The 17879-nt window shown below is 37.1% G+C and overlaps 2 protein-coding genes across 2 annotated transcripts in view; one reads left to right on the forward strand and one right to left on the reverse strand.

The window, feature by feature from the left end:
* Positions 1-766: 766 nt before the first annotated feature.
* Positions 767-4809, forward strand: MRPL33 (mitochondrial ribosomal protein L33). Its single transcript, XM_032214794.1, has 4 exons — positions 767-899; positions 3517-3538; positions 4242-4348; positions 4560-4809. The coding sequence occupies exons 1-4, from the start codon at positions 878-880 to the stop codon at positions 4607-4609; spliced, it is 201 nt and encodes a 66-aa protein (XP_032070685.1). The 5' UTR covers positions 767-877; the 3' UTR covers positions 4610-4809.
* A 1938-nt stretch (positions 4810-6747) lies between these two features.
* The window catches only part of RBKS (ribokinase), a 48492-nt gene continuing 37360 nt past the window's right edge, over positions 6748-17879 (reverse strand). Inside the window, exon 7 of the mRNA XM_032216179.1 lies at positions 6748-7195. Within this exon, the coding sequence (XP_032072070.1) occupies positions 7022-7195 (174 nt within the window). The 3' untranslated portion in view covers positions 6748-7021. The remainder of the gene's footprint in view (positions 7196-17879) is intronic.

Raw genomic sequence — 17879 nt, forward strand, 5'->3', positions numbered from 1 at the left:
TGAAGCAGACTAAAACAATAGTGAAATAGAAGGACCAGCAATGCATAGCATTGTCCCTAATGGACCACAAAGAAGAATTTGGTAATGGATCAGTTCCTCTCTTGTAATAGTTAGATGTCAATATAAATATAATGTCTATGGAGAGTTACAGTTATCCAGGCCATGGTTGTCCCAAAAGTTAAAAGTTGAACTTTTTTGGTTTTTTCCTTAGAAAACGTTTTGCTTCTTACCTAAGCTTCTTCAGCACCTTTGGGACAATATAAATAGAACTGAATGGTAAGGTTTGCCTAACGTATTGAGCTTCAGGGTAGCCAATAGATTTGCATGAAATCACTGTGGCCACTTATGTGGCAGGAATCTAGAAAACTGGGTAATCTCTAATCTGCATAAAGATAGATACTTATTACATATGGGTAAGTGTGAAACATGGTCCGATTACAGTCTTGGGAAAAATTTGAAAAAGAATTTGCATTCCTTCAGGTCCTCCAACACAGGCAAGTAACGTATTTCCTAGCTGGCGTATTCTGCCTTAGTGTTTTATTTCAGCAGCCTCGTATTAGTATCTAGCAAAACGAAGCACAAGAAGTCAATACGAACTCCAGCGGCTAAAGGGTTAACTCACGCCGCCGAAAGAACAGAGAGGCCAGCAGTTGTCAGAGCAACCAGAGGGGGGAGGAGCCTGCAGATTCAGGAAGAAAGAAGAGGAGCTCTACAATAAATGCACAGTTTCTCAGATTGTAGGGGGCGGGCTTTAGCGAGAAGGAAGTAAAAAAAAACAAACGCCGCATGCTCCGGAAGTATTTAGAAGTGCTTATATTTCGATGGTTACCTGGTGTTGAGTGAGTTTACTTTTGCCGGCATCTTCGTTGTCGTCGTCATGTTTCTGACGGTGGTCAATTGTGAGTTGACTGAGAGTTCCCTCTTTGGGGAAGTTCCGTGTGTTGCGGGCGTAGCAGTACCTAGCCTCTCTTGGTACGAAGCCTTTGCCCGGTTCCCCGGGAACACGGCTCAGAAACCCGAGGTTACATAAAAGGATTAAGCCTTTTAAGATGCATCTCCTTAAGGCTAACGAGAAGCGGCAGTGGGTCCACGCTCCCCTTAGCGCTGGCGGGCTGAAGGGCGAAGGTCGTTTCTAAGATCTTTCCGCCTGCCTGATTTCTGAAGGATCGGCGGCCAAGGGATTCCCGGTCCTACATTGTGGTCACGCCAACCTTATCCATCATTTGGGATCCGAGTAGAGGTTTTATATACAAGTAATCTTCGACTTACAATCGTTCCTTTAGTGACTGCCCAAAGTTACAACCACACTGAAAAGAGTGGCTTAGCACCGTTTTTTGCACACACTTAATGACCGTTGCAGCATTCCCATAATCAAATTCAGGTGCTTGTGTGGCAACTGGTTCACATTTATGACCATTGCTGTGTCCCAAGGTCATGTGATCGACCTCTGACAAGCAAAGTCAATGGGGAAGCCAGATTTGCTTAACAACCAGGTTACTAACATATTAACTGCAGTGATTCACTTAACAATTATGCCAAGAGAGGTCGTACAACGGGGCACAATTCACTTCACAAATGTCTCACTTAACAACAAATGTTGGACTCCATTGCAGTCGTAAGTTGAGGACTACCTGTACATTAATCATCCTTTCGGCACAGAATGTAGGGTTAAGGGGTGTGTGTGTCCCCTGCATTCCTGAGATGGATTTGTCAGGGTTTATAATTGAAGTAGGGATAAGACTGAAAAAGTGGAGAATAATTAACAATATGGATTTGTGGAAGGAAAGGATGCTTTTAGAAAATGTGGGTGGTGCTTACAAGAATCTGCATCTGTTTAATGCAGCTTCCTCTTTTCCTAGAATCAAAGGGCTGTCCTATGCAACCGTGGCAGTCTTGGGAAAAAGGAGTTGTGATAACTGAGCATGCCAGTCCATGCAAATTTCCTCAATTCCAGCTTTAATGAATAGAAAGAACATTGCTGCATTAAATGCAATGTCTGGGATTCAATTTTGCAATCTGGAAAGCTTTAACTAATGCAATTAGTAAACCATGGTTTGATGATACATAAATTAAAGATATTAAGATATTGACCATTGAGCAAAGTTAGATAGGGAGGAGTTATAACTGTTTTGATATTACTGAACTGCAGCTACCAGCAGCTTTAATAAGTATACATCACCTTGGATTGTTAAGAACTGTAACTCTAGGCAGCATACAAAAAAACAGTGCTAAAAGCAAAATATAATAACGATAGCAGAAAACAGATAACTATTAATAACCAGGAACTTAAGTTTATTGTAAATCACTAGATGGGAACCTCTACTCATTCCAATCCAAATGCCTGAAGCAAAAGCCAGGTCTTCACTGCCTTTCTAAAGACTTACAAGGTTTGAGTCAACTGTAAATTGGGGGAGATTATGCAGAAGGCAAGTGCCACCACAAAAAAGTATGCTTCCTGGGTCTCATAAAATGATCTTGTTTCAGAGATGGGACCTAGGGTGTTGCTGTTGAAGTGTATAGGACAGGCATAGGATTTGCATATTCTGTTTTGGAATCTGTTTAGGAATTATTGATAGCAGTCAGGAGTCAAAATACTTGACTTGAAGGCACAAAAAATGTATATGCTATATATAGTGACTATATACTATATAGTTGTTAGCCATCAAGATCCATCAAGAGCCATTGGGAATAGATGGGATACAAGCTAAGTAAATAAACTCTATCTAGTTTTGGAATCCTTAAATTTGCATTAGAAAAGAATGTTAACAATATGGTGAGTCATGAGTTTTCTTTGAATATCATTTAAATGGTTTTAAATGCAGCTCATTTTATTTCCATAGTTGGATTTGCAATGTGTTGTATGTGGGACTGCCTTTGAAAACAGCCTGGAAACTTTAGTTAATTCCAAATAGACTGCTTACTAGGCTAAATTGATCACTGAGATAGTTGATACAAACATGTCAGTTCTTCACCATCTAGACTGGCTGCCAGTTCATTTTCAGACCCAATTAAAAATATTGGTTTTGGTCTTTAAAGTCGTAAACAGTTTAGTACCATCTGAATGTGAACACCTTCTCCTATATGGACTTACCTGGACTTTAAGATTATTTAATGAGACCCTCCTCTCACCAGGTCTTGTCACCCAAGATGATGTAGGTCTCTACATGGAAGAGCCTTTTCTGTGGTGGTACCCCTTTTATGGAATCCCCTCTCTGGAGAGGCTTGACTGATACCCATGTTGGTTGCATTTTAGTGCCAGGTAGAGAGATTTCTGTTCTCCCAGGCTTCTTAACTGATTTAATTTCAATTATTAGTTTTTGACAAACTGCTGTGTTGCTGCCTAGCTAATAGGTTTTTCTATATGTTATTTTTTATTTTGTTTTATTGTAAATTGCTGATAGGTTATTGGTTGGTTTAACAAAATAAAATCAATTATATGGCAGGACTAATTTGGTGTATTGGTAAATAAATTAAAACATTTTTAATATTTTTTTCTTTTTTGTTCTGCAATGCAAGTGGCCAAGAAAGCCAAATCAAAGTAAGTAAACATTTGAATTGCATTTACTACTCTAAAACTGTACAGTTCAGATAACTGCTGCTATTAATGGCAGTTAGGTTCTTTTTGTAATGGATTGCCTTTTGTATCAAAAATAATTGTTAAGAAATCATAGTCTGAGATTATCTGAAAAAGAGCTGTTCATTTAAGTAAATATTAAATGAACACAGCTTTTCCTTTAATCTCAGATTGATGCAGTGCCAGAAATTGCAGAATTTAGTTGAAACCAGCATGTTTAATTATATCTGTTATACGTTTAATTTTTCTGTGTTTGTTAAGAGCTAATTCAGTGTCATATAGAATGTGGCCAATTCTCTTAGAGAATTGCTTTCTTGATTTCAATTTATTGTAATAATTTATTGTAATAATTTATTAAATTTATATGCCACACAATGATGGATAATGGAACTACATGCTCCTCTCTTGGTGGGATGGAGAGTTGGTGGGACATACAGGGCTACAAGAGGAAAAAGAGATAGCTAATAAAACCTTGCTTTTTGGGCTTCTCATTGCAAGTAATTCTCTTATTAAAAAATCCTTAATCTAACATTATTAAGGAAAATTGGGAAATTTAAGTTAAATATGTTAATAGACAATCATACATGCACCACAAAGTCAAAAATGAATTACAGAAAATAATCATAGCTAGCCAAATAAAAAGGTGTTCTTGATATTATTCTTCTAGGTATATACTTGTGAGAATGGTCAGTGAAGCAGGAACGGGCTGTTCTTATAATATAAAAAGACTCCGGCTTCAAGATAAGCTAGTAATGCTAAGCTATGATCGCATTGGTAAGAAAGTTTTGAAGGGGTTTATAAATGGGGAGAATATTTTTGTATATATGTAGGTGGCCTACAATATATTTGCTGTACATCCTATTCATTTCCATCCTCATGTGATAAAAAGGCATGCAATTGAATCAATCACTGATTTAATTGTATTTATGCAAACATGCACATTGGCATAATTTTAGAGATTATCTTTTTACTTGTCTTTTTATAGTCAAACAGAAAGTCCTCTTCAAAGAGCACAAAAAGATCTGTTCTGTGTAACTGATGCTTGGCTAAGAAGATTTGTGAAGATGTATACGAGGAAATACGAGGAAATATGAAGTTGGCAATGCTGAAAAGAAAACGAACTGAGGTGGTCAAAGTCAATTGTAAATAAAAACATCACTGAAAGATATTTAGAAAATGGATCTTCATCAATAACTTTGTTTTTACACTTGTGAATTAAAACTGTGAATCCACTGCATATGTGTTTCATTTCAGTACAAGAGGTAAAGCCACGTACAAGAGGCTTCCTCAGTTTTTTGCAGTCAAACTCTATAGATTGCAGGAAATGGTAGAAATGATAGTTCAGATACATCTGGAAGAAACAGGTTTATGGAAGCTTATTCTCTCCTAAGATTCATTCCATGTAGGTACAAAACTGAAGAATGGAATAATCTGCCGAGCTTGATTGGCTGTTTCAGGCATACAGGCAGGCAGCAGGCCTTATATTGCTTTTAAAGGAATTTTATTTAGCAGCTACAGTTGACGGGTGTTTTGGGTTTGATTTAATTTACTAGCTAAATACCTGTATTCCACTACAAAACGATGTCATTGAGCTTCATAAATCAATCGACTCTTACAGCTTGAAAATAAATGATTAGTTACAATCGTCCTCTCCTCTCACCTTCTCTCCCTCAGGCTTGCCCCATTGATCCTCTCCTATCCTCTTCTCTCCCTCAGGCTTGCCCCACATTGTCCTCTCCTATCTTATCCCCTTGTCTCCCTCAGGCTGGCCCCATTGATACTCTCCTATCACTTTCTCCCTCAGACTTGCCAGAGAGAGGCCTCCCCTATCTTATCCCCCTTTTCTCCCTCAGGCTGACCCCATTGATCCTCTTCTATCACCTTGTCTCCCTCAATCTAACTCTTTAGCATCAGAGTGTTTTTCAGGTGGGGAGGGGAGTAGAATGTCTAAACTCTGAGCTTGCAGGCTGGATGAGTCATGCACTGGCCACGCCCATGCCCAAGTGGCAATTGGAACAGAGTTATTTTCAGGTGGGAAGGGGGAGTAGAACATCTTAACTCATTAGCATCAGAGCGTGTTAATAATACTATTAGAAATACTAATGATCTGATGGTCATCTCGAAAAATCCTTTCTTAGAGAGCACCTAGAAGCCAAGAGGAACATATGTGCCAAATTTCAAGTTTGTAGGCTTTACCATTCTGGAGATTTCGTGATGAAGCATGAGTGGTATTTGGCTTTTATATATATATATATATTATACTTGATTAGAATTCTGTACCGCTGCAAAGATACTTTGTTGTATGCCCCCCCCCCCAAAAGACTACATTCCATAAACATCTATACCACAAACTGAAAGAGTTTTTAAAAAATTCATACCATGATTTCATCTCAAATATAAAGAGAGCTTCAGGACAGGTTTGTCAAATCCCCCATTCCATGCATGAGCAGGAGGTTGGACTAGATGTTATTTATTTAAATGTTATTCTGCATTTCAAGATGCTGGTCATTGCTTTTAAAGTATTACAATGCTTAGTAGAACCCAGGTATCTAACAATATTTGGATTCTATGCTCCAACTAGAACCCGCTCAAAATATACCTGCAGAATGATGTGTGATGTCATGCATTTTCTGCAGAAACTGCTTTCCTGTGGAATGTATCTAACCAGAATTAACATGTGCACTTTGCTCTTAATATTTAGGAAGCTTGTAAAACTTGGATTTTCAAAGTGTACTTGGAATTGAATATGTGGTGGTTTTCCTTGTGATTGTGGGAGTTTGGATTAAGATTAATCCTATTGTGATTTCTGGCTCCATCACATGATAGTTTGTTGTAAAGTTTATACATATATTATTGTATATATGCTGTGAACTGCTTGGAATGAGTGAACAAATGGAGTGAGCATTTTAAACAAATATAAATGAATGTCTTCTAGCACATGTCTTGTATTCAGGAAAAAGTTGTTCCAATTTCTCTGACCATGTCAGAGAAGTTTCGAATCCAGTTTTTAAAAGTTATAACTTCTACAACTATGTCTGGAAGTTGAGTCATGGCAACTGGATTACCACAAAAGTGAGCCTTGCCTTTTTGTGTATGCTATGCCTCAATATATTAAACAGTTCTGTCTGCTTTGATCATCCAATTTCATTTAGTGCAAACAAAGATTTTCCAAATTGCACAAAAAAATTTATTCTCAGAGTAGGATCACATTTTTAAAACATACAGTAATAAACGGGTCCTTAAGTGATTAAGACATGGAAATAATTTCACTGTAAAGCTGAAATGCTGTATCCTAAACTGAAATTGCAGTGTGTGACACCATGTCCACCTCATTCAGGATAAGGCTAAGCAATAATATGCAATTTATACCATCTTCATTCTGGCATCAGTGTAGTTGGCATTTGTTTAAAAAGTTTGAGCAGAGAAAAATCAAATGTGTTACACAGCTTAAAACAGGTTTTGTGGCAGATCTTTTCTGTAAGGGTAGGAAGTCTGTGTCCCAGTAGTTTGAGTGCTAATGGATGCTATGAAGTTACTTCTCCTCAGCATTTCATGTAGGGGTAGATTGGGATAGTGAGCCAGGTAGAATGCTAGTGCTCCAACAAAACTGTCACCAGCTCCCTAGAAGAAAATAAAAGGGGGAAAATGAAATACTACAAATGGTAAATATCCTGTAAACTGCGTACTTTAAAAATTACCACCCTGACTTTTCATGAAAATGTATGCATTAGATTCTCAGTCTTAAATGCATAGATGAATGTGAATGAAATGGATATAACTGATAGACTTGTTGTCTGACTCAACTTTTGCTAACTGGTTCCCAATGGATGCAGACATACAAGGGCAGGGGATGTTTCCCCATTTCTACTTTAGAATGGCTTTTGTTCTCTGTTTTGAAATTACTTTCTGAAAAAGGATTACATTGGCAAGATAATACCTAGAAAATAAAAGGGACAGTGGAGCAGAATTCAGGATTTACAAGTATTTATTGGGTTGCTCATAGCTTGAAAATGATTTGGAAGAAATGTTTTAGATCTTATTAAAGTGAAACCTATTTCTGCCTCTCATATTTGGGAAAAAAGCAGCTTAAGTAATAGCAATGCCCTACCTGAAATTTAAAACAATTGTTTCAAATACTGCTTCAAATACAAATAACATTGTTCTGTAGCCATCTGTTGGTGAGGGTTTGTCATAAAAATTAAAAGGGAGGCAGAATCAGGACAAAACCCTCTACCTTTATACAGGCATTGAGAGTTGTACACTTTGTTTGCAGAAGCTATTTGTTTCTCAAGAGTTGGAAAAGAAAACTGCAGATAAGAAATGTTAAATGTAATCAACTTATTGTAGCCTGTTTTTTACGGTAGAAAGTATTTTATTTATTCAAACAAGACTCTTGGATATTCCTTTGCAGTCTGTAGTTGAACCACAGACTTCTATAGTTAATAGAAGCCACATCCATCTGTGGCTACTAGAATTAAAATTTCTGCAAAATAGCAACACTCAGGATGTTTCCTTTTCAGAGAATACTTCCATTTTCTTGAAAAGTTCAGTTCTGACTCATGGTATTCTATATCCTTCATGTAGCTAAAATCATAAAACCAGATGTATGGCTACTTTAGATTTTGGGGAGGCTTAAGTATTTAAGTTTTTCTGTGATAACAGAAAAAGCTGTATTTGTTGGCTTGATTTGCATATAGTACACAATATCTTCATTACTGTCTCAGAAGTATGACTACTGTCAGGATCATTCTAGATCAAAGTTTTGCAGTCCAAGCAGTGCAATGGCAGATTCTGATCAATGATAAAAATATAGATTGCTAGATTTCAGAAAATTAGAAAATATGACAGAGTTACAATAAAACTCTGCAACACCCACTATGACTCCATGTTCTTATACTTTGAAGTTTTTCTTTTTTCTCATTCTCTTTATAATTTTATATAAAGAAACAGCCAAGAAAAAATATCTACAAGTTTTGTTTCAACTTGCTTCATTCCTCAGCCATATTAAATATATATCTGGTCTATTTCAACTGTGACATTGTGCTTCTCTTTTCCTTTGGATGGAATTGTCAAGCTTTATTCAAGCTAGTGCCCTCCAGTTATGTGGGCCTATAATTTCCAGTGAACTTGGCTATTAGAGCCCCATATATGTGACACATGTTCTTTGTTTTCTATATCTATGCTTTCAATTCTTCTACTCAACTATCAGCCTTTTTTAAAAAAAACCTTCAGGTAGTCCTTGACTTACGACCACAACTGAGCCCAATATTTCCATTGCTAAGCAAGACAGTTAAGTGAGTTTTGCCCCATTTTATGACTTTTCTTGCTACAGTTAAGTGAATCCCTGCAGTTGTTAATTTAGTAACACTGTTGTTAAGTGAATGGCTTCTCCATTGACTTTGCTTGTCAGAAGATTGCAAAAAAATAAAATGATAAAAATCACATGTTACAATGATAAATGCATTTATACATTTTTTTTCATCCATTCAGTTGTGTCCAATTCTCAGATAAGTCCCTTGGCAAGGTTTTTCAGAAGTGGTTTATGCATTAGAAGTAGTTTATATAATAATCATTAATCATTAATTTAGAAGGAAGAATTCATAATAGGATACTAAATTTTATAATATTTTAAGAGCTACTGTCTGAGAAGTTATAAAAAATATCCATATAAACAGAAAATTCTCTATGATTATTACAATTTTCCAACTATAAAATGGCAGCTGCCTCCAGATATGACATGCTTTTAAACAGGAGAGCCTTGTAGAAGATCTATAGTTAAGATAATTTTGCACGTGAAGCACTATCATGATGACAATTTCCAAAAAAAAGCTACCATGTGTAGTAGGAAAATGACAAAGCAAAATGAGCACAAGACAGGCTTCATCACTGCTGATGACAAATCTGGTTTCTGAGATAGTGTTTTCCATGAGTAATGCAAATGACAAGATAGAATGCCTATAAATCTAAGCCTGCTTTGAAAAGGCCAGCTGACTTTTGGCAGGTCATTAATATTATAAAAATACATAGGCTAGTATCCATTTATATTACCTTGAATCTTTTGGGAAAAATATTGCAGAAATACCGTAATAACGCCCCCCCCTTGCAAAAAAGAAATTATGTTCTCAAATGTTGGTCTGCAACATATGTAATTCCAAGACTCTATGATCAATTGTCAGAAATGTTGGAAAGGAAAGTACAACAACTACTGTGGGAAATAATTAGGAAGGGTGGGTGAATGATACAGCAATACAGACAAGAAATGTTTGCAGGCCCATCAAGCAGATAATTCCAAACTAGGAAGAAAAAATAGCATTGCTATGCAAATGGTCCACTGAAGAAAGCTTTGGTTATGTGATTAGAGAATTAAAACATTCTTCTAACTTTGAAGGAGTTTTTTCACAGGCAAACAACTCCCAAGAATCTGGGAAAAAGACTACTATTTGACTTTCCTACCCAGTTGGATGTTTGAAGAAAGCCCTTTGGTTGAAAGATTGCTGTTTTGAATCTTGTTAAAAATCCATAGCTAAGCAATCACATATGTAACCCTTGGTGTCTTCAGTAAGGATTATTTAATTCAAAAATAACAACTGCTGTGTTAGAAAAGTGTGCCCATGCAATACTTTGCATCAGTGCTCAGGAATCTCTATCCATTTCCTGGCTGATTTCCTGATAGGTCATTTGCACATGATTAAATAGTGCTTAGTATTAGTCTCATACATTTTTGAAAGATGAAGTCAGATAAAGTGTCTGCTGTATAAATGATTTTTTCCCTATTTGAAAATATCTTACTGCACAAAACCATTCAAGATCAAAAAGCTAGGAGACTTTGGAAAGTTATCTAGTTTGTGGTTTACTTTATAAAAAACATCAGTATAAATCTCCCCTCCTTGGACATACAGATCAAAAAGTTCTGCAACTTGTTAATTCTTGTCATTTCCGTAACAATTTATATTTATAAAGTCCATCGAGTCAGATAGGCAATAAGCCGACTTCTGGACAGACTTCAAAATAGGTACAGCAATAAAATGAGTTTGTCATGCTAACTGCTAGTTGTCAACATCCAGAATAACACACACTAGTGATTTTTAAAGGGTTACCACAACATTTCTCTTGCAGTACATTTTAAGGGTCACTCATCAAAGCATTGCCTTCTGTTTTCACTTACAATGTAGAACTGTCATTATTGATTCCCCAGTTCCTAGCTCTGGCATAATTATTTTGTTCTCTATGATGTTTTGAATGTGGAATAATGATTTGTTAAGAAAAATTAAATGTACAGGGCATTGAGAGGTAGCATAGAAATTGAATAAATAAATAGATTAAATAAATAAGTAGATCAGTTATCATCTGCTATAGAAAATAATTCTGCTACCACAGAGAGGAACACTGCTATTATTCATAAAATACCATCTGTGGGCCTGATGTTGTGCAAACTGTTGTACGTCATTTCCCAACTATCAGAACTGTGATTGGAACTAAGCAATAGTATTTCAATTGCGTAGGTATTTGCTATTTCTACTTGGGCAATGTTTAACAAGAATTTCTAAACATGATGGGCTGATTTTCATGAATTTTGCTTCATGCATTTTTGGGAAAAAATGATGCAGCTTTTTAATTTAAATGCAATTTTGCAGGGAAAGTCCTTTATTTTTAACTGTCTGAAACCTTAATGATCATAAGTTTAATTTTCACTTCAAGAGAATAATGGTATTTATGTTGTAAGCAATGTATTCTTGAATGTCATTCAAACTCTGCTGTCTTAGAAGAAGGGGGTAATACATTTCATCTAGGAGGCAGGTTCTGATGGCTATTGTAGTTAAGCTATTAATGTTTGTTTAAAATGGGTATTGATATTTAACTAAACCAATGGCAAACCAAAACATCTTGTGGTACCACATTTTCTAATGAATTAATAATTTTATTTAGTATTCTATACCGTGTTTCCCTGAAAATAAGACAGGGTCTTATTTTCTTTTTACCCACAAAATATGGCTTGGGCCTTATTATCAGGGGAGGGTTTATTGTTTTGGGGTTTCTGGGCGGCTGCATTCTTGCAAGCGGACCCCCAAAGATCCGGGTACAACTTCAGGGGCAAACGGCTGTGTTGTGCTGTCACAGCATCGCAACACAACAGCCATGAGGCGACCACGCTCATGAGCAGCTGCCCGGCAAATCCCTTTCCAGACGGACACAGCGCCATTTACTGACCTAGGGATATCACCAAGCCACATGTGTGCCTGTTCGCTGCCGCCCGGCTCTCGCGGCTTGGTGCCTTTGAAATGCCAGTGAATGGTGCTCTGCACGGCTGGAGAGGGGGGTTGTGCGAGCGACTGTTCCGCTCCCACTCACGCACCTCCCAGCCTCACGATGCCCTGGCCCAGCTCTCCCCGCAGAGCCAGAGCACCTCCGCTGTTTTCGCCACCATCCCAGCATGGCTTTTTCAGCAGCTTCAAAACTGAGTCTTCCGGCAGTAGCTGCTCTGGGCATACGCTCTATGGTTGTGAGTCGGCTGCCGGCAGAGCATACTCCCAGAGCGTACAACCATAGAGCCTACGGCTAGAGCGGCCATTGCCGGAAGACTCAGTCGGAAGGTGCCAAGCAATGCAATCACCTTTGCCTCCCCCCGGTTCCCACGGCTTGGCAACTTCAGGATACCGCTAGGCTGGTGAGCGGTGCTCTGCCTGGCCAGAGGTGGGGGGTTGTCCAGGGGCTTATTTGCGGGGAAGGGCTTATATTTTTGCCCACCAGAAAAATGTGGCATGGCCTTATTATCAGGACATGTCGCATTTTGGGGGAAACACGGTATTACAGGGGAAGACTATAACTGTACAATTCACCATTTGTTTCATTTACTTTTGTAATAGTCTTCATTGAAAATGTTGATGTGCTAGGAAGGAACTGCTTTAATCTTCTGATCATTTTTGATGACCTTTTCTGCAGTGTTTTTAATTACAACACAGATTACACACAACATTCTTGTAGCTCTCTTTAAATTTTCAATACAATTTCCATTTGAAACTAGTAAATAAAAGTGTATTTAAAGTGAGGAAAGTAAATAATGCAAACAGTCTTCAGCTGTAAGGTTTGGAAGCAACTAGATCACATTAAAAAAAATCTTCTATTCTGCTTAGCATACTGGGAGATTGGAAGGAAATCATACTGGAAATTGTATAATAGAAGTTTGCAAAAATGTTGTAAATCAGTTGGCAGTGCCATTCAGTTTGTAGCTGCCAGTCTAAAACCTGAAATATTTAAGACAGCCAGAGGGCAGCAGATTGCCAATTATTTATTATTGTATTTTGATTGCACAGGTGAGGTGCATTTTCCTTCTCAGGCATCTAAAGTTTTATAAACATTTAAAATTACAAAGAGGTAACCTTTGAATTCTAGGCCTTTGGGATTTTTCCATTTCTAGCTATTGCTCATTTCGATATTTAATTTGAAAATAACAAATTCATAAGATTCTAGTTGATATTAAGTAAATTATCAAGCATGTAAATTAAGTAGGGGTGGCAAGACTTTGCTATTACTTGTTTGCCTGCAAGTATTCAAATCCTGGACCTTTGCCTTAACATATCATTATCTAAGCGCCCCAAGCTTGGGTCCATAACTCAAATGCTCTCCTCTAAGGATTACATGAACACCATTAGTCATTAAATAGCAAATATGGCAAAGAAAGTAGTCAGACAGAGCTCCTGCACACCTAATTATCAAATGCTTCTTTACAATCTTTTACTCCACAATGAAACAGCAGATGTCTATTAGGACTTAGATTGTCAATGTTACATTAAGCAGAATATATACATTTGAAAGTCCAACAGAACTGCCTGCTGTTCTGAGAAGTTACACCCACAGCCTATTAGCCCTTTTCCTATTTCTACAATGGAACGACAAGCTCTACTGATTCATTAAAGAGCAGAGGGCACTCTCTATATTCCTATGAACACATTCTTTTATTATAACATTTACCCCCGGGATTTCTGATTCTGAAAACCATGTTTTGTGTTGAGCCTAGTCAAACTAGGATCCAGAGCTATATTATGAACTGCAAGGCTCCTTTGAAACTCAGAGGGAGAAAATGACTAGACACCGATTTTCATCAACGTCTTGATTTATGACGCTGCTCAGAATTCACATGTCTCCAACAGCTGGATCATCATTAAATTATGCATTCCCATCTGGAAGAAAAGTAGGAAAGCTGCAGGCCCTCTTCCCCCTGAACACAAGGAACAGAAAGGGATTTAATTAGGTAACTGGATGATTTGGAAATAAGATCAGACCTTGACCTGGGTGGTCCTCTGCGTCTCCTGCTGCCTTATGTTAAGACCACAAGCTGTACACGTACAGACCTGTTTACATTTGCTCAATTTGCTTAAATTACATTTCCATTCATTATCAAAAAGCCATTTCAACTGAGAGGGAAAAGGTCTTTATTAAAAAAAAATCATATGGTTATGTCTAGAACTAGTCAGGACAAGACCATGGGATCCTGCATGATGAGGTTACATATCTGGCTGTGCACTGATGGATCAAAGAGGAACCTTCCCTTCATTATGTGGAAATGATATTTGGGGGGGGGGATTCCTGTGTACCACTCAATGCCTCATTTTTCCTTTCTGCAAATGGGGGAGAATTTTTGTCCCAGTAAGTAGCCAGATGCTTCAAAGCTTATAAAATGCTTTTTCAATCAGCAAATGCATAGAACGAGGCAGTCAGCAAATGGAAGCAGATGAAGTGTTTTTCCACTCATTATTAAACAATCTGTTCTGGTAATAGAAATCCTAAAGTATACTGCAAATACAATTAAGCATACCATTCATTCGCCTCACATGAAAATAGCAAGAAGCACATATAGGTTCCAGCATGTTTAATACTATGCTATATATCTACTAAGCTTTATTAACGATTTCAACACTATTGCATCAACTCAGTCTGTTATCAATAATGTGGTATCCTGTCCCTGTGACTGAAGCCACAGCCAGAATGGTAGTCATTTGGTGATCTGGATAGGATAAAGAGCTATTCTGGGACAAATACTGAGTAAGCATCTTTTCATGCCAAAGCAGTTCAAACTTGGCAAAGTATTGTTATAGACAAGCAAAGATTCTCAAAATTGTCTTAAAAGGTTGAAAAGGAACAATGGCAGAACTTCAAAAGCCTGATGGTATCCAGTTGTGTCTGGAGTTGCAGGGTAACTTTCCCTAAAAATAAGAAGGTTGGAAACAAGCAGAGTTGGCCGGGAAATCTGACTCCACCCATATTTATTTTCTGAGAAGCACTTTTATGTTGTTTTCTCTGAAGGAAGGTGCTGTAACAGCACTCGTAACTATGGTTGTATATTCTATGGAATGTTTAATCACAAATCATTGATTAGGATAATAAGACTTAGGAAAATTCATGCTCATAAAATTATTTTCCAAGGACAAATATTCAAAGCACTTCTTGGAGGGAAAGCTCTCTAAAATCATTTCAACAAATGAACAAATCCTTGTTTCTTTCACAGGAGTGACAATGTTACTGGAAAATGTTACCCCAACTGTCTGTATCAGGATCAGAAGTTAGGGTGACCTATTCTCTGTCTGGAATAAAAGCAAGGCAGCTCAGAGGGAATGATTTCAGCTCCTGCTACATTCACAGCCAAGCTGAACTTTAGCAAATAATAAATGCAGCGTTAAAAAACAAAAAACAGTTGCTGATTGGAGCAGCTGGTGGTTTATTCTATTCTGTATGGCTCTTTGTATTTCCAAAATTCATTGGATTGCATATTTGAGGTGAGAAAGCAGAAGGCTAAGTCACAGGGTTATTTTGGCTATCCGATAAATAAAGGCAGCTATTATATTATCACTATCTGGGGCATAATTTTCTACAATAACACCATCTCACCATGCTTCTGTGCAATTAACCACAATTAAAACCCAATTGCTCTCCCAATTAAAGTTTCCACTGTTAACATGTTTCCCACACGGTGGTCAATACCATATTTTGCTATTATGCTACCAGCTATGTGCAGGAAAAGCTGAACTTTAGTCAATCGTCGCTTTTTGGTGAACCGAAGAAGTTGCCCCCAGCACTCTCTTTTGCCAACGGCTTCATTTCCTAGCAGCTGCTCTTTTCACTGTCAAAAGGTTAACTAAAACCAAAGAGACGTTGCAAGAAAGATAGAAAACACCAAGGGATATTATTGAATAGCTCAGGCATTTGATAGTATTTGAGTTAACCACAGGTTCCACTTCTGCTGATGCACAGAGTTTTCAGTAATTAGTCACTGGATTGAGCTCATTATTTATAGTTTTTTAAAGTCATTGCCGTTAGGCCACAAAGCCAGGAAACAAAGAATGGATACTTTAAAAAAAAAAAAAAAGGACTGGCTTTTTGTTATATTGATAAGATTCCATTTTGTTCCAGTCACAAGGAAGATTTCCTGGTGTAGGGCTAGGCCAGAATTTGGAAATGTTTTCAAGACATATAATCAATGACCATAGAAGAGGCTGAACAAGGGTGTGTGCTGTCAAGGTACGTGCCTAAATCGGAAATGGATCTGGTAAGAAAAATCTTGTTTGTTAAAAGCAAACACTCTTGTATGAATTTTGTTCCAAGGAACTATTCATCAGTAGAAAGGGAGACAGAACATTGAGCAACAAAGATTGGGCAATAAGAAAAAAGCACAGTAAGAAGCACAAAAGGGTAATATTGTTGAGCTGAAACAGACAGTGGTCAGCCTACTAACTCAAGTCCAAATTTGTCAAATCACAATTTGTCTATTGGACATCTAAGTGCAAGCCATGAAAATTTTCATGAAGTCTGTATGGACGTACATATTGGGCTAAACCATAATAGCTTATCTTATATGAACTCAGCCATTGTGATTTATAAATCATGGTTTATGGCTCAGTATATTAGCGAATACAGAAATAAATGAACCAACTTATTAATTCCACCAGCTGACAGGGATCCATTTTACAGGCACCAACATTGTTCTTTTTATGAGACATTTACATTCAATTTTCTACGGTAAGATCAAACGTAACTGTTAAATAAAAGGATAAATTGCAAAACTGAAATAAAGAACTAGAGGTAAACTATTTCAAAATGACACAAGAATCATTCTCAATAATAAAGATAATAAGAAGGGGTGGGGGGAGAAACAACCTTTCAGACTAAAACAGCCTTAAGAGCCTGTTTAAAAGGAAGAAAAAAGAAAGAAATACTCTCTTGGGAAGATATTCCATACTGAAAAGCCCCTTTTCATAGCAATCCTGTAAAAGCAACTGGTGGAGAATGATGGAAAATAATCACTGGGGATGTTTCTGTTTCCCTGCATTTACTGTTGTTACACTGCTGCTTTTATTTTTTTTTTCAATGTAAAAGAGAAAGCAAGCTAAACAACAAGCAGCAGACTTTCTCATGATGATGAGAAAGCATAGGTCACTTAATTTTTTAACAACAAACAATTAATCTCTGGCACCCTACTATAAAAAAAAGGAAAATTGGAGAATTATGCAGAAAACTCAGTATTCTAGCCGTATTACACATGGCCTATTGTAGCTAACTTTCAATACTTCAGACAGAAGGCAATTAGACAGAAGGCATTTTGGACTTGTTGCAACACTCAAGTTGGCATAATAGTAGCTGAAGAGCTGGTGTTTTCATCTTTAAGAAGCCATTATCTTCTAAATCAATTTAAATATACACCTGTGTATTATCTGTTATTTTAAAGCAGAGGGGAATATTGTTTAGGGAGAGGAAGTCAAGGGAAGACATAGTAGTCGAGTTCTCAAGGAACTTTTTAATTCTGTGTATTAATTTTAATTTTACATAGTAATTACTAAAAGTGCAACACAAGCTTCTACATGCTTTCTCAAGAGAAATTCCTACTGTTTCAACAAGATGACCTTCTCTGTAAGTTTAAGTGTGATTAGCCGAAGGAAACTCTATGAATATACAGAACTGCTAATAAACTCTATTTGTATGGTTTTTTATTTTTATGAATTATATATGGTTCTGATTATCACCTTTTGTATATGGTCATCCATCCATCCATCTCTCATCTAGAGTTTGTGATGATGAACCAGAAAAGGATAGACGATTCTGAATGATTGAAACTTGTTACTGCAGGTTGTTTTAATGAATGAATTGTTGAATTATGAGCTCTGTAGGATTGTCTTGTAAAACAGTCATAATAGTATTATAAAAAACAAAATGCTTACAGAAAAGTAATTCTGCAGGTTTTAAAAATAGCAGCCTTATGTTTTATAACAATGTTAGATCAAACCTAATGAGAGCTCAAGATACACACCCAGCCACA

Source organism: Thamnophis elegans, chromosome 4 (genome assembly GCF_009769535.1).
Source record: "Thamnophis elegans isolate rThaEle1 chromosome 4, rThaEle1.pri, whole genome shotgun sequence".
Taxonomy (NCBI): domain Eukaryota; kingdom Metazoa; phylum Chordata; class Lepidosauria; order Squamata; family Colubridae; genus Thamnophis; species Thamnophis elegans.